Genomic DNA, 13,680 nt, shown 5'->3' with positions numbered 1-13,680 from the left:
ATGCACCCACCACACAGGGCTCAGTGCCCATGGCCCCGGCTCCCTTCCCCCTCCCAACCCAGCAATGACCCCAGGATCCACCCTCAGGTGAGCCACGTCGAGGCATTCATTCAGTCATATTTATCGAGCAAATACTGTGTGCAGAGCACTGTACTAAGCACTTGGAAAGTACAATTCAACAATGGATAGAGACAATCCCCCAGCCACCCTTCTACCCCCCCCCCCTTCAATTTTCAATTATCGGCTTCCTCCCTGTGCCCGGCGATGCAGGTTGCGGCCTACCTGGATAATGGGCCCCGCTGGAGAAGTAGTGTGGCTTAGTGGCAAGAGCCCGGGCTTGGGAGTCAGAGGTCATGGGTTCTAATCAGCACTTAGAACAGTGCTTGGCACATAGTAAGCACTTATATATTAATGTCATTATTAGTAAATATCACTCTAATCCCAACTCTGCCACTTGTCAGCTGGGTAACTTTGGGTGAGTGACTTCACTTCTCTGTGCGTCAGTGACCTCATCTGTAAAATGGGGAAGACTGTGAGTCCCACGTGGGACAACCATTCATTCATTCATTCATTCATTCAATCATATTGATCAAGCGCTTACTCTGTGCAGAGCACTGTACTAAGCGCTTGGAAAGTACAATTGGGCAACAGAGAGACAATCCCTGCCCAACAATGGGCTCATAGTCTACTTTTTTTTCTTTTGCTGTCTCCCCCCAGACATTCCAAGCGCTTAGTCGGGTGCTCTGCACATGGTAAGCGCTCAGTCAACACGATTGAATGAATGAATGTCAATGATTCTATCTTGATGGTGTTGATGACCGACTGCTTGTTTGGTTTGGAGTGTGAGCCCGTTGTTGGGCAGGGATGGTCTCTCTCTGTTGCCCAGTTGGACATTCCAAGCATTTAGTCTGGTGCTCTGCACGGAGTAAGCGCTTGATCAATATGATGGAAGGAAGGAAGGAAGGAAGGAAGGAAGGAAGGAAGGAAGGAAGGAAGGAAGGAAGGAAGGAAGGAAGGAAGGAAGGAAGGAAGGAAGGAAGGAAGGAAGGAAGGAAGGAAGGAAGGAAGGAAGGAAGGAAGGAAGGAAGGAAGAAGGAATGAATGAAGAAAGAAGGAAGGAATGAATGAAGAAGGAATGAATGAAGAAAGAAGGAAGGAATGAATGAAGAAGGAAGGAATGAAGGAAGGAACGAACGAACGAAGGAATGAATGAATGACCGAATAAAGGGCTGAATAAATGAGCGAATGAATGAATGACCGAATGAAGGGCTGAATGAAGGAACGAATGAGCGAATGAATGAATGAACGAACGAAGGAATGAATGAGCGAATGAATGAATGAGCGAATGAATGAATGAGCGAGTGAATGAGCGAATGAGCAAACGAATGAACGAACGAGTGAACGAATGAATGAACGAGTGAATGAACGAAGGAATGAATGAGCGAATGAATGAACGAACGAACGAACAAACAAATGGATAAATGGATGAGCAATTGGATAAATGAACGGATGAAGGATTGAATGAGCGAATGAACGAGGAATGAATGAATGAACGAATGAATGAATGAACGAACGAACGAATGAATGAACGAAAGAATTAATGAATGAGCGAGTGAATGAGCGAACGAATGAACGAACGAGTGAACGAATGAATGAACGAACGAATGAATGAAAGAATGAGCAAATGAATGAATGAACGGATGAAGGAATGAATGAAAGAATGAACGAATGAACGAGCGAATGAATGAAAGAATGAGCAAATGAATGAATGAAGGAAGGAACGAACGAATAAAGGAAAGATTGAGCAAATGAATGAATGAACGGATGAAGGAATGAATGAAAGAATGAGCCAATGAATGAACGAATGAATGAAAGAATGAGCAAATGAATGAATGAACGGATGAAGGAATGAATGAATGAGCAAATGAATGAATGAACCAACGAATGAAGGCAAGATTGAGCAAATGAATGAATGAACGGATGAAGGAATGAATGAAAGAATGAGCAAATGAATGAATGAACCAACGAATGAAGGCAAGATTGAGCCAATGAATGAATGAAAGGATCCCAGCTCTGCCACTTGTCAGCTGTGTGACCGTGGGCAAGTCACTTCACTCCTCGGGGGCCTCAGTTCCCTCATCTGTAAAATGGGGATGAAGACTGTGAGCCCCACGTGGGCCAACCTGATTCCCCTGTGTCTACCCCAGCGCTTAGAACAGTGCTCGGCACCCAGTAAGCGCTTAACAAATACCAACATTATTATTATTATTATGAAGGAATGAATGAAAGAATGAGCAGATGAATGAATGAACGAACGAATGAATGAATGAGCGAGTGAGCGAATGGACGAGCGAATGAATGAAAGAACGAGCCGACGAATGAACGAATGAAGGAAAGGAGGAGCAAATGAATGAATGAGCGGATGAAGGAAAGAAGGAGCAAATGAATGAACGAATGAATGAGCGAGTGATCGAACGAAGGAAGGAATGAATGAATGAAGGAGCGCGGGCAGGCGGGCAGGCAGGCGGGACAGAGGCTGCGGAGCTATCGATGGGCGGGGCGGGGGGGGGAGGGAGGAGGAGGAGAAGGGTCGGGTGCCATCGATGCGCTCGGCAGCCACTGTGCGGGCCTGTGCGGGCGGCGGCGGCGGCGGGGGCGGGGGCGGAGCCTCCCCCAAAATGGCGTCGAGCGGGGCGTCGTGCGGGGCGGCGCGGCGGCCGCGGGGGCGGTGAGGCGGGAGCCCGGAGAGCCCGGGGAGCCCCCCCCCGGAGAGCCCCCCCCCCGGAGAGCCCCCCCCCGGAGGCGGAGCGGCGAGCACGGCGGCCCCGGCGCGGCGGGGCGGGATGTGCGAGAGCTACTCGCGGTCGCTGCTGCGGGTGTCGGTGGCGCAGATCTGCCAGGCGCTGGGCTGGGACTCGGTGCAGCTGGGCGCCTGCCACCTCCTCACCGATGTCCTGCAGCGCTACCTCCAGCGCCTGGGCCGCGGCTGCCACCGCTACTCCGAGCTCTGTGAGTCCCGGCCGGACCCCACCCCTGCCCGGCGCTTCCTCCTCCCCTTCCTCCCGCCCGCAGCCTCGGTTTCCCACCTCTCTGCCCCCTCCCTCCCGCAGCCTCGGTTTCCCACCTCTCTGCTCCCTCCATTCCGCAGCCTCAGTTTCCCACCTCTCTGTCCCCTCCCTCCCGCAGCCTCAGTTTCCCACCTCTCTGTCCCCTCCATCCTGCAGCCTCGGTTTCCCACCTCTCTGCCCCTTCCATCCCGCAGCTTCAGTTTCCCACCTCTCTGCCCCCTCCATCCTGCAGCCTCGGTTTCCCACTCCTCTGTCCCCTCCATCCTGCAGCCTCGGTTTCCCACCTCTCTGCCCCTTCCATCCCGCAGCTTCAGTTTCCCACCTCTCTGCCCCCTCCATCCCGCAGCTTCAGTTTCCCACCTCTCTGCCCCCTCCATCCCGCAGCTTCAGTTTCCCACCTCTCTGCCCCCTCCATCCCGCAGCTTCAGTTTCCCACCTCTCTGCTTGCTCCATCCCGCAGCCTCACTTTCCCACCCCTCTGCTGCCTCCATCCCGCAGCCTCAGTTTCCCACCCTGCTGCCCCTCCATCCCCCCCCCCGCAGCCTCAGTTTCCCACGCCGCTGTTCCCTCCATCTTGCCCTCCCGCAGCCTCAGTTTCCCACCCTGTTGCTCCCTCCATCCCTCCCTCCCGCAGCCTCAGTTTCCCATCCCTCTGCCCCCCCCACATCTTCAGTTTCCCATCCCGCAGCCTCAGTTTCCCCCCACTCTCCCATCCGCCCACTCTTCCCGCCACCACCTCCCTCCTTTCCTGCTCCCCATCCCTTTTCTCCTCTCTCCCTAATAATAATCACTGGTGGTGGCAGTAAGCCCTTACTATGTGCCAAGCGCTCTTTACCCTCTTAGCTGTCCCGCTCTCTGATGATAATAATAATAATGCTGATATTTGTTAAGCACTTACTATGTGCAAAGCACTGTTCTAAGCACTGGGGGTGGGGGGATACAAGGTGATCAGGTTGTCTCACGTGGGGCTCACAGTCTTCATCCCCATTATACAGATGAGGTCACTGAGGCCCAGAGAAGCAAAGGGACTTGCCCAGGGCCACCCAGCTGACAAGCGGCAGAGAGTCAGGATTAGAACTCTCGACCTCTGACTCCCAAGCCCGGGCTCTTTCCACTGAGTCAAGGGGGTTGAGCCCGTCAGTGGTCTCTGTTGCCCAATTGGACATTTCAAGCGCTTAGTAATCATGATAATAACGATGATGGTATTGGTTAAGTGTTTACTATGTGCCTAGCACTGTCCTAAGCGCTCGGGGGGATACAAGGTTAATACAGTGATCTGCACATAGTAACTGCTCAGTAAATACGATTGAATGAAAGGTGGTCAGGTTGTCCCACATGGGGCTCACAGTTTTCATCCCCATTTTACAGATGAGGTCACTGAGGCCCAGAGAAGTGAAGTGACCGGCCCAAAGTCACCCAGCTGACAAGTGGCGGAGCCGGGATTAGAATCCACGACCTCTGACTTCCAAGCCCGGGCTCTTGCCACCGAGCCGCGCTGATTCTCAGTGCTTTGCACACAGTAAGAGCTCAGTAAATACGATCGAATGAAAGTTGATCAGAGTGTCCCACGTGGGGCTCACAGTCTTCATCCCCATGTTACAGATGAGGTCACTGAGGCCCAGAGAAGTAAAGTGACTGGCCTAAAGACACCCAGCTGAGAAGTGGCAGAGCTGGGATTAGAACCCATGACCTCTGACTCCCAAGCCTGGGCTCTTGCCACCGAGCCACGCTGGTTCTCAGTGCTCTGCACACAGTAAGCACTCAATAAATACGATTGAATGAATGAATCTGGCTGCCGAGTTCCCCGCCTCCTCCTCCCTCCCACCCCCTTTCCTCCCTCTCTCTTGGGCCACTTCCTCGGGTCCGTGGGCTACGGAGCCCCTTTGTCCCAGACGCCCCGTCTTTTAGCAGTTTTTTCTTAATCTACCCACCGTCTCCTCTTCCTGCCGGCACCGACGGCTTGATGGAACCACCCACCTCCTTGCCACTTGGATTTGCCTCCCTTTTCACCCCTCCCTCAGCCCTACAGCACTGACATACATGTCCGTAATTTATATTGCTGTCTGTCCCCACCTCTAGACTCTAAGTGGGCAGGGAATGTGCCTGTCATATTGTTTCTCCCAAGCCTTTAGCACAGGGCTCTGCATACACTAGTGATCCTCTGACCATCTCCCTCATCTACTCTCTTACGATATACTTCCAGTGGCGCGCTTCGCTGTCAAGGGTTGATTCTTCCAAGCCACGACTCCCCGACACCTCCTGTCCACTTCCTACGTCCCCATTACCCCTTGACCCCTCTCTTGACACCTCTCTCGGCCTTACACCACCTGCATTCCCTTGCGTTCCCTTTACTGTAAACCCCTTTTAGTTCTCCCCAGCCCACTGTCATTCATTATATCTTAAAATCAAGCAATGGACAGTCAGTCAGTTGTATTTATTGAGCACTTATTCGAGTATTTGTGTGTGCAGAGCACTGCATTAAGTCCTGGGGAGAGTGCAACGCAGTGGAGTTGGTTGGTACGTTCCCTACCCGCTATGATCTTACAGTTTGGAGAGGGAGATGAACTGTAATATACATAAATAAATTATGGATAATAATAATAAAGGGATTTGTTAGCACTTACTATGTGCCGAGCACTGTTTTAAGCGCTGGGGTAGATACAGGGTAATCAGGTTGTTCCATGTGGGACTCACACTTTTAATTCCCATTTTACAGATGAGGTAACTGAGGCCCAGAGAAGTTAAGTGACTTGGCCAAAGTCACGCAGCTGCTAAGTGGCGGAGCCGCGATTAGAACCCACGAACTCTGACTCCCAAGCCGGGGCTCTTTCCACTGAGCCACGCTGCTTAAACGCTTACTATGTGCCAAGCACCATTCTAAGCGGAGTAGATACGAGTTAATCAGGTCGGACGCCGTCCCAGTCCCACGTGGGGCTCACACGCATATCCCCGTTTTACAGATGAGGTAACTGAGGCACAGAGAAGTTAAGTGACTTAACTGGAGGTGCAAGGGTGGGGTGAGTACCAAGTACCCAAAGGGTACAGATCCAACTGCCTAGACGACACAGAAGGGAGAGGCGATCGGGGGAAAAGAGGGCTTAATCGGGGAAGGCCTCTCAGAGGAGATGTGACTTTAATAAGGCTATGAAGGTGAGGAGAGCGGTGATCTGGTGTGTAGGGAAGGGACTGGAGCTCCAGGCCAGAGGGAGGATGTGGGAAAGGGGTTGATGGTGAGATAGATGAGATTGGGGCACAATGAGCGAGCTGGTGCTAGAGTAGCGAAGCGTGCGGGCTGGGTTGAAGTAAGAGATCAGTGATGAAAGGTACTCGAGTGCTTTAAAGTCAAAGGTGAGGAGTTTCCGATTGATGCAGAAGTGGACAGCAACCACTGAAGGTCCTTAAGGAGTGGAGGGCTGTGGATAGAACTTTTTTTTTTAGAAAACTGATCTTGGCAGCAGATCAGAACCTGTAGGTTTTTAATCCTACCCCAAAACTTGCATTATGCCCATTGATAATCACCTTGACGGTACTGTTCCATTTTCAAAATGCTTGGCAACTATGCCTTCCCTAGGTTCTGTCTTAAAACAAATGCTAGTTAACCCAAATATGTTCACTATCTCTTTGTGTCACCCACCTATTAAAAACATACATTTAGTGATCCATGAGAAGGATTGCTTCTCTCAGGGTCCCCAGGTACCACTTTCCAGTTTTCTCCACCTCCCAAAATTTGAACATTTGTGGTACTTTTGATCTAGCGAATGCATATGCACCTGCAATTAAACCGGATCCTCACTCATTCCTCTCCAAACTCCTTTACTTACGATCAAGACGGGCGGTTTATCAATCAGTGGAATTTATTGAGCACTGACTGTGAGCAGAGCGAACTGATCGCTCAAGACCAGAAAGTTCAGTATTGTGAGAAAGAAATATAGGGATTGCTTCTGCTTTGTATATAGTGAGTTACAACTATCAATCAGTGATGCGCGTTCAGCTCTTACTATGTACAGGGCTTTGCTCTAAGCTCTTGAGAGTACAGTACGTGATAGTAGGTAGAAACAACTGCCCACAAGGAGCTTACAGATTAGAGGAGGACACAGACATTAAAATAAATTACACATGGATATGTACTTAAGTGCTGTGGGGGTGGAATGAAAATGAAAGTAAGGGGTTCAGATCCAAGTACATGGGTGAAGCGGAAGGGGGGCCACGCAATTCAAACATTATTACCTATTTTTTTCTGTAATCTTGCCTTTTTTTTTTCTAACTCCAAACTTGGCTCATAACGTCTCTTTGTATATTGTCAAATTTGGCCAAGGACCCTGTGTTTGGCACTAGGTTATTAGTTATTTATTTAACTACTTTAAAAGTAAAGATTAATATGCGTAAACTCCCTGTGGGTGGAGAATGTGTCTGCCAAATCTCTTCTACCGTGCTCTCCCAAGTGCTTAGTACAATGCCATGCACACAGTAAACACTCAATTCCGTTAACTGATCGTTGATAATCAACACATTCATGAGTAAAATTTTTCAGCAGCTTCTCGAGGGTAGTAGCTACATAGTAAGAACTTATTTTGTTGTTTACAATATTTTTGCGACCCCCCAGTATCACGTTTTCAGAGAGAGTCAGTATTTTTAACTAAATTGGTTGGAGTACCTGTTAGGACTCAACAAAGGCAACCTCAGGTGATTAAATTTGAAGTACTTTCAATGATTTCATTTTTGCAGATTTCCTTTGAGAAAAACACTTTCTCATTAGGTATCAGCTACCTAAGTGCCAGAGCAGTTTTTTCACTAGTGACAGAAATGACACTCGGTTTGAAGACTCCACTGGGGACAGGGAGATACGGGAATAGTTATGAAGAGATGGGGTGCTTTAAAATCAGTTTGAAGCCCCTGTTTCACCAACTTATTAGTGTGTTATAATTTGAAGCTTTATTTTTCAAAATGAATATACTCACCATTTTATTGGCTTGTTTTATTGGCCACTAAGTTAGAATGATATTGGGAGAGGGAGTTGGGAAAGCAGTGTGACTCTTCTCAATGTGTCCCAGGCAAGATAGGACAAAACCTAAATTTGAACTGAACTTGTTGACTTCTGCCTTTGGTCATTCCTAGGGAAGGCAGCTGGAGTTAATGGAAAGAGCACAGGGCTGGAAGTCGGGAGACAAGGGTTACAGTCCCAGGACTGCCGCCGGCCTGCGGTGTGACCATGGGCAAGTCACTTAACCGCTCTGTGCCTCAGTTTCCTCATCTGTGCAAATGTAATGAGATAGATTGTGAGTCCTGTATGGAACAGGGACTGTGTTTGATCCCATGACCTCGTGTCTACCCAATTAATTGGTAGTATTTATTGAAGGCCTACCTTATGCCTAAGCAATTGGGAGAGTAGAGTAAAGTAGGGGGTACGATCCCTGCCCACAAGAGTACTAAAATAAACTTCAAGCTGGGGTAAACAGCAGAGTTTAAAGATATGTACATAAGTGCTTAGGTGGTGAGGATTCAAGGGTGTAGATGGCCCAAGTGCTTAACACAGCGATGTAACACCTCGTAAAAGATCCACAATTGCCATCACTATTATTATTAGATTTGAACAATAGTTTTCATTTATTGTGAAAAAATTACTTTTGCAGGGTGCTAATAAAATAGATAAATTGAAGAGATGCCATTAGAGAATTAAGTATGAGAGAGATTAACTCTGCTATTACTGCTTTTTTTCATTTCCACCAAGATCCAGACTTTTCAAGGAACCAAGTGGGGAACGAAAGAGTTGCTAAATTCAGTTTCAACTTTAATATTGAAGGGTGTGTTGTTCTTTTCCAAACCACCTGTTTGGAGAAGTGGAGAGGGAAAGATGATGGGAGTAGCATGTAAATAGAATAAATATAAAGTGTAGTGTTTGTTAAGCGTTTACTATGAGCCAAGCACTGTACTAAGTGCTGGGGTAGATAGAAGATAATCAGGTCAGACACAGGTCCTCTGACTTTCAAGCCCGAGCTCTTTTTACTTTTTTAATGGTATTAAGCTCTTACTATCTATCAAACACTGTTCTAAGTGCTGGAATAAGTACAGTTTAATTAGATCGGACACAGTCCCTGTCCCGCATGCATCTTCACCGTCTAAGTAGGACCGTGAGCCCCACAAGACCACACTGGTGGAGGGAATGGACTCATTGAGTTGGAGAAACAGATCTCAATGGCACATTGTGTGGTCTCCAAGAAATGTGTTGGGACGGACCTGTCTATTAGGGAGATTGTGGAGGGTCTGGAGACAGAAAGAAGGTGGTGAAAATTGGAACAAATTCCAGTGCATGTTTAATATACATTCAGGAAAAGTTTGCTGTCAAACTTTTTAAGACTAGAACCCCATTTGTTCCATATCTTATTTCACAGTCTACTGGCATCTAGATAGATTTATGCTTCTTTTAATTACGGAGTTAGATCTTAGTCCTCTGTTTACCTAGACAGAGTTTGAAAAATAGTCTGGTGGTGGTTTTGTACTAAATAGTAGTCAAAAGCTTATGGTCTGCTAAGTAGTGAAAAGAACATTGGTTTCCAAAGATATTGAGGGGCATAAACCAAATAGTTTAACCCCTTTCACCGTTTTCTCTGAGTGGCGTTTCTGGTCTCATGCAGTGGGTGTGGGTCTAGTGAGTGACGGAGATTTTTTTTTTAACACATTCAGAATCCCAAGTGGAGAATCACAAGAGGACAATGAAGTACAACTTAGACCCAAAGAAACAACCAGAAATCTATACTACTAACCTAGACAATGCATGTTAAAAGGAAAGGTTACTTGTGTGACTCTCCCGTTTTCCGACTGATATGGGTTAGAGGAATTGTATCATGAGTTGAGATGCAGGAACACTGTTAGTGATCACTATGGTGTTAATTCTCATGCTGAATATTCTCAAAGTCGGGGGAAACTCTGTGGAAAGCTGAAAAGCATAGTAAGCAGATCCAGTGATTTCATTTGTTTTTTAACTACCCCGCCTAAATTTCAGCCAAGTTAAACTGAGATTGAGGTGAAGTTATAGTGTCAGTAAACTGTCATCACAAATTGTTCGTGACGTGCAAGTTGATTATCCCACGAAATTGATATCAGAATCTCCTCAAGAGTTTGAAAATATGAAACCTTCATCCATAGAATGTGTTTTTCTAAAACACAAAATGCTCTTTATGGTTCTCATTTTTTTTAATGATATTTAAGACACTGCTACTGCTTATAATTATAATATGTTTCAGTAGATTTAAAAGAATTGCATTTTATTTCAGATGGCCGGACGGACCCCATTTTGGATGATGTAAGTGAAGCTTTCCAACTTATGGGAGTCAATCTTCATGAACTAGAAGACTATATTCACAATATTGAACCTGTGACTTTTCCACATCAAATACCCTCATTTCCAGTCAGCAAGAACAATGTCCTCCAGTTTCCACAACCTGGAAGTAAAGATGCCGAGGAAAGGAAAGAATACATTCCTGATTATATGCCACCCATTGTTTCGTCTCAAGAAGGTACAAATTGTATTTGGTTTCCTAATTTGTTTTTATTCATACAGCTGAGACTATTTTAGTTACTGCTGTTTTTCTAACGCACCCAGATTGTGTGTTCTGTCACAAGTTTCAAAATGTAAATGCCAGAAAGGTACAAGAATGGTCCAGTGCTATATATTGTTTAATCCTGTCAATTGCAAAACACACCCAGTTCAAGTCCAGCATACTGGCTGGCATAGGTACGCAGAGCAGCGTTATGGCCGAAGTTGTCTCTGAGATGAGGCATTTATTGCCATGGAAATCAGTAGACAGAGATGTAAAATTTATAGGCTGGGGAAAACAGAATGTGGTGGTAAAGGTAGCCTTTCAGTGTAATCAGTGTGCAAGAACAAGATTTTGAGTGAGCTGATTCATTCATTCAGTCGTATTTACTGAGCACTTACTGTGTGCAAAACACTGTACTAAGCTTTTGGGAGTACAGTATAACAACAGACACATTCCCGGCCCACATCGAGGCTGGTCAGCAAGTCTTTGTAATGAAGGGAAGAACTGAAGGTAGTACTCCCCTTTTACTATTCACATGGCTTCTTCCAATCACAAACAATGGATGGGTGCAAATTTCAATTGAGTTTTTTATTATATCTTTTATTATTTATGTTAACATTTCTCACTCTAGTCTGTAAGCTCCGTGTGGACAGGGAATGTATCTACCAACTGTTACATTGTACCCTCGCACACGATTAGTACAGTGCTCTGCACACAGTAAGTGCTCAATAAATGCGATTGAATGAATGAATGCACCCAACCCTCAGTAAGACTGATCAATTGCGTGACAGGTACCTCATTCTATGAGAAGAAAGGCAGAAAGAAGTTTTTTAATTTTTGCTCCTGGTAGCCTCAAACATTATTGACCGAGACATCAAGGATATCTGCAGCCTCATGTTACTTGAATCTGCAAATCGAGTGTTTAAGTGTAGTCAGAAGTTCAACAGCCCTTCAATCAGTGACCCAGACCCACTGTGAGTCAGCCAATGGAACACCTCCTCTCCCTCCCATCTTTAGATTAATCCTATCTATTCCCACTTGGTCCAACTGATTGGACTCCTGTAGGGCACAGTCTGGTTGGTAATACGTTGCAAATTTGAAAAGAACCCATTGAATTCATTCCTTTAGCTTCATAAAATTCTTTCCATTTGTGTCATTTACAAAATTCCTAGTGAAGATAGCTTGTTGTTGGGCAGGGAATGTGTTCTGTGACATAAACTCTGTTGTATTGTGCTTTCCAAAGTGCTTACTACAGTGTTCTGTACCCAGTAAGTGCACAATAAATGCCATAGATTGATTGATTGAAAGGTAATTTGAAGTCTGTGAGGACATTTTTAAATGCTCTGACTTCCATCCTTTTTTCGTGCTGTGATCTAAAAGTTAGCCATGACGCATCCCTTTGAATCTATTGCCTCACTTCTCATGGCATTTTGAGGAGAAGCCAATTAGTAGCATCATCTATCCAGGAAACATGAGCTATTACAACTGCGTCATAGTTGGCTCACCTTGAAGAAACATTATTGAGGTTAGGCACAGGGTTGATGTCTGGATTACTGGATAATCTTCATTAAATATTGTTTATGTATCGTAGAACCCAGGAAACTCTACTGAGTTCTATGACTCTTAAGTATCTCGAGGCACAGTCCTACTACCTATTATTAGTTAGCCACGTTGCAGTGCACGAGAAGCTCATGCCCATTCTCTTTTCGTTGCAAGGCCTCTTCGTAGTTTTCAACATATTAGTACCTTTTCCGTAACACAGCAACCAACCAGTCCTCAACAGCCAATTAAAGCGATTTGGTATTGAGTCATCTCCAGGCTAAGACGTAAGGGATCAGACAGTTTGAATTCAAATAATACCTGGGCTTTTTTTCTTTATGGTATTTGTTAGGTGCTTACTATGTTTCAAGTGCTATTCTAAACGATGGGGTAGATGCAAGTTAGTTTGGACAAAGTTCCTATCCCACCTGGGGCTCTCAGACTAAGAATGAGGGAGAATGCCCATATTAATCCCCATATTATGGATGAGGAAACGGCAGTTCAGAGGGATCACACAGCAGGCCTTAGGCAGAGCTGGGGTTGGAATCCAGTCCTCTAATTCCCAGGCCCATGCTCTTTCCACTAGGCCATGCTGCTTTTCTAGTAGGGTAATGAACAGACAGCATTTATGAAATTGCATAGACGCAGGAGAGCGTCTCAGAAAGGGTTTTATAGTGACTTGAGTGAAGGAAATTGGAGTGTTTTTTTCTTGCCCATCAAATATGAGCCAAGGAGATCTAGAATCACCTTTGTTGCCATAAAGTACAATTTGTTAAGTGTCTTCGTGAGTATGGTTCTATGCGAAATGCTGTTCAAGGATAAGGCTGCCAAAATTTAAGCCATTCGGCTTTCCTTCCAAGGAGCTCTACCACTTTTCCAATTATCATTTCTATCTCACAATATTTCTGTTGGGTAAAGGCAGGTTACGTTATCCCAATTTTATAGGGTAAACAGGCACCAAATGTTTAAATGTAAGCCAGCAGATTCATGACAGTTTTGGGCCAGAACCGTGGTCCATTCTTCGTTTTTTGCCACACAATTAATTTGCCTCTCTGGTACATACTCGTACTACGGAATGGTATTTATTGCGTGTTTGCTATGTGCAGAGCACAGTACTAAACGCTTGGGAAAGTACAGGACAACAGAGTTGGTTGATGTCCTCCCTTTCCACAGGAGCTTACAGTCTAGAGGGGTGGCTGAGACGGGGAGATTTACAATCCAAGGGGGAGATTAGCACAGTTTTTCTAATAGTAACCCTTGTAAGCTTGTGGCCTTGGGAAAACCACTTATTCTTCCTTTAATCTGGAATTACCTCTGGAGATGATAACCATGCTAAGTTAGTGTTGTCACATTTGGGAAATTACTGTTTGCTGGGCACTTTGAACTGAAGGTTGGAAAGGAAATACCCAATATTGTAATTATGGTCAGACAGCACTTGAGGTTGTGAATTACAGATTTCCTGAGACCACTGATGGTGTCAAGAAGCCAGGTAAATGTATGGTGCCTGGCTTGTCTTATTCATTCATTCATTTGAT

General features: G+C 45.9%; 1 protein-coding gene across 1 annotated transcript in view; it reads left to right on the top strand.

Moving 5' to 3' along the window:
• The first annotated feature begins 2,812 nt into the window (after positions 1-2,812).
• The window catches only part of TAF3 (TATA-box binding protein associated factor 3), a 129,536-nt gene continuing 118,668 nt past the window's right edge, over positions 2,813-13,680 (top strand). Inside the window, exons 1-2 of the mRNA XM_029077942.2 lie at positions 2,813-3,009; positions 10,340-10,582. Of these exons, the coding sequence (XP_028933775.1) occupies positions 2,844-3,009; positions 10,340-10,582 (409 nt within the window). The 5' untranslated portion in view covers positions 2,813-2,843. The remainder of the gene's footprint in view (positions 3,010-10,339; positions 10,583-13,680) is intronic.

Source organism: Ornithorhynchus anatinus, chromosome 13, assembly GCF_004115215.2.
Source record: "Ornithorhynchus anatinus isolate Pmale09 chromosome 13, mOrnAna1.pri.v4, whole genome shotgun sequence".
In the NCBI taxonomy this organism is placed as follows: Eukaryota; Metazoa; Chordata; class Mammalia; order Monotremata; family Ornithorhynchidae; genus Ornithorhynchus; species Ornithorhynchus anatinus.
The sequence above is the reverse complement of the archived record's forward strand: the minus strand, read 5'-3'. Positions and strand labels throughout refer to the sequence as shown.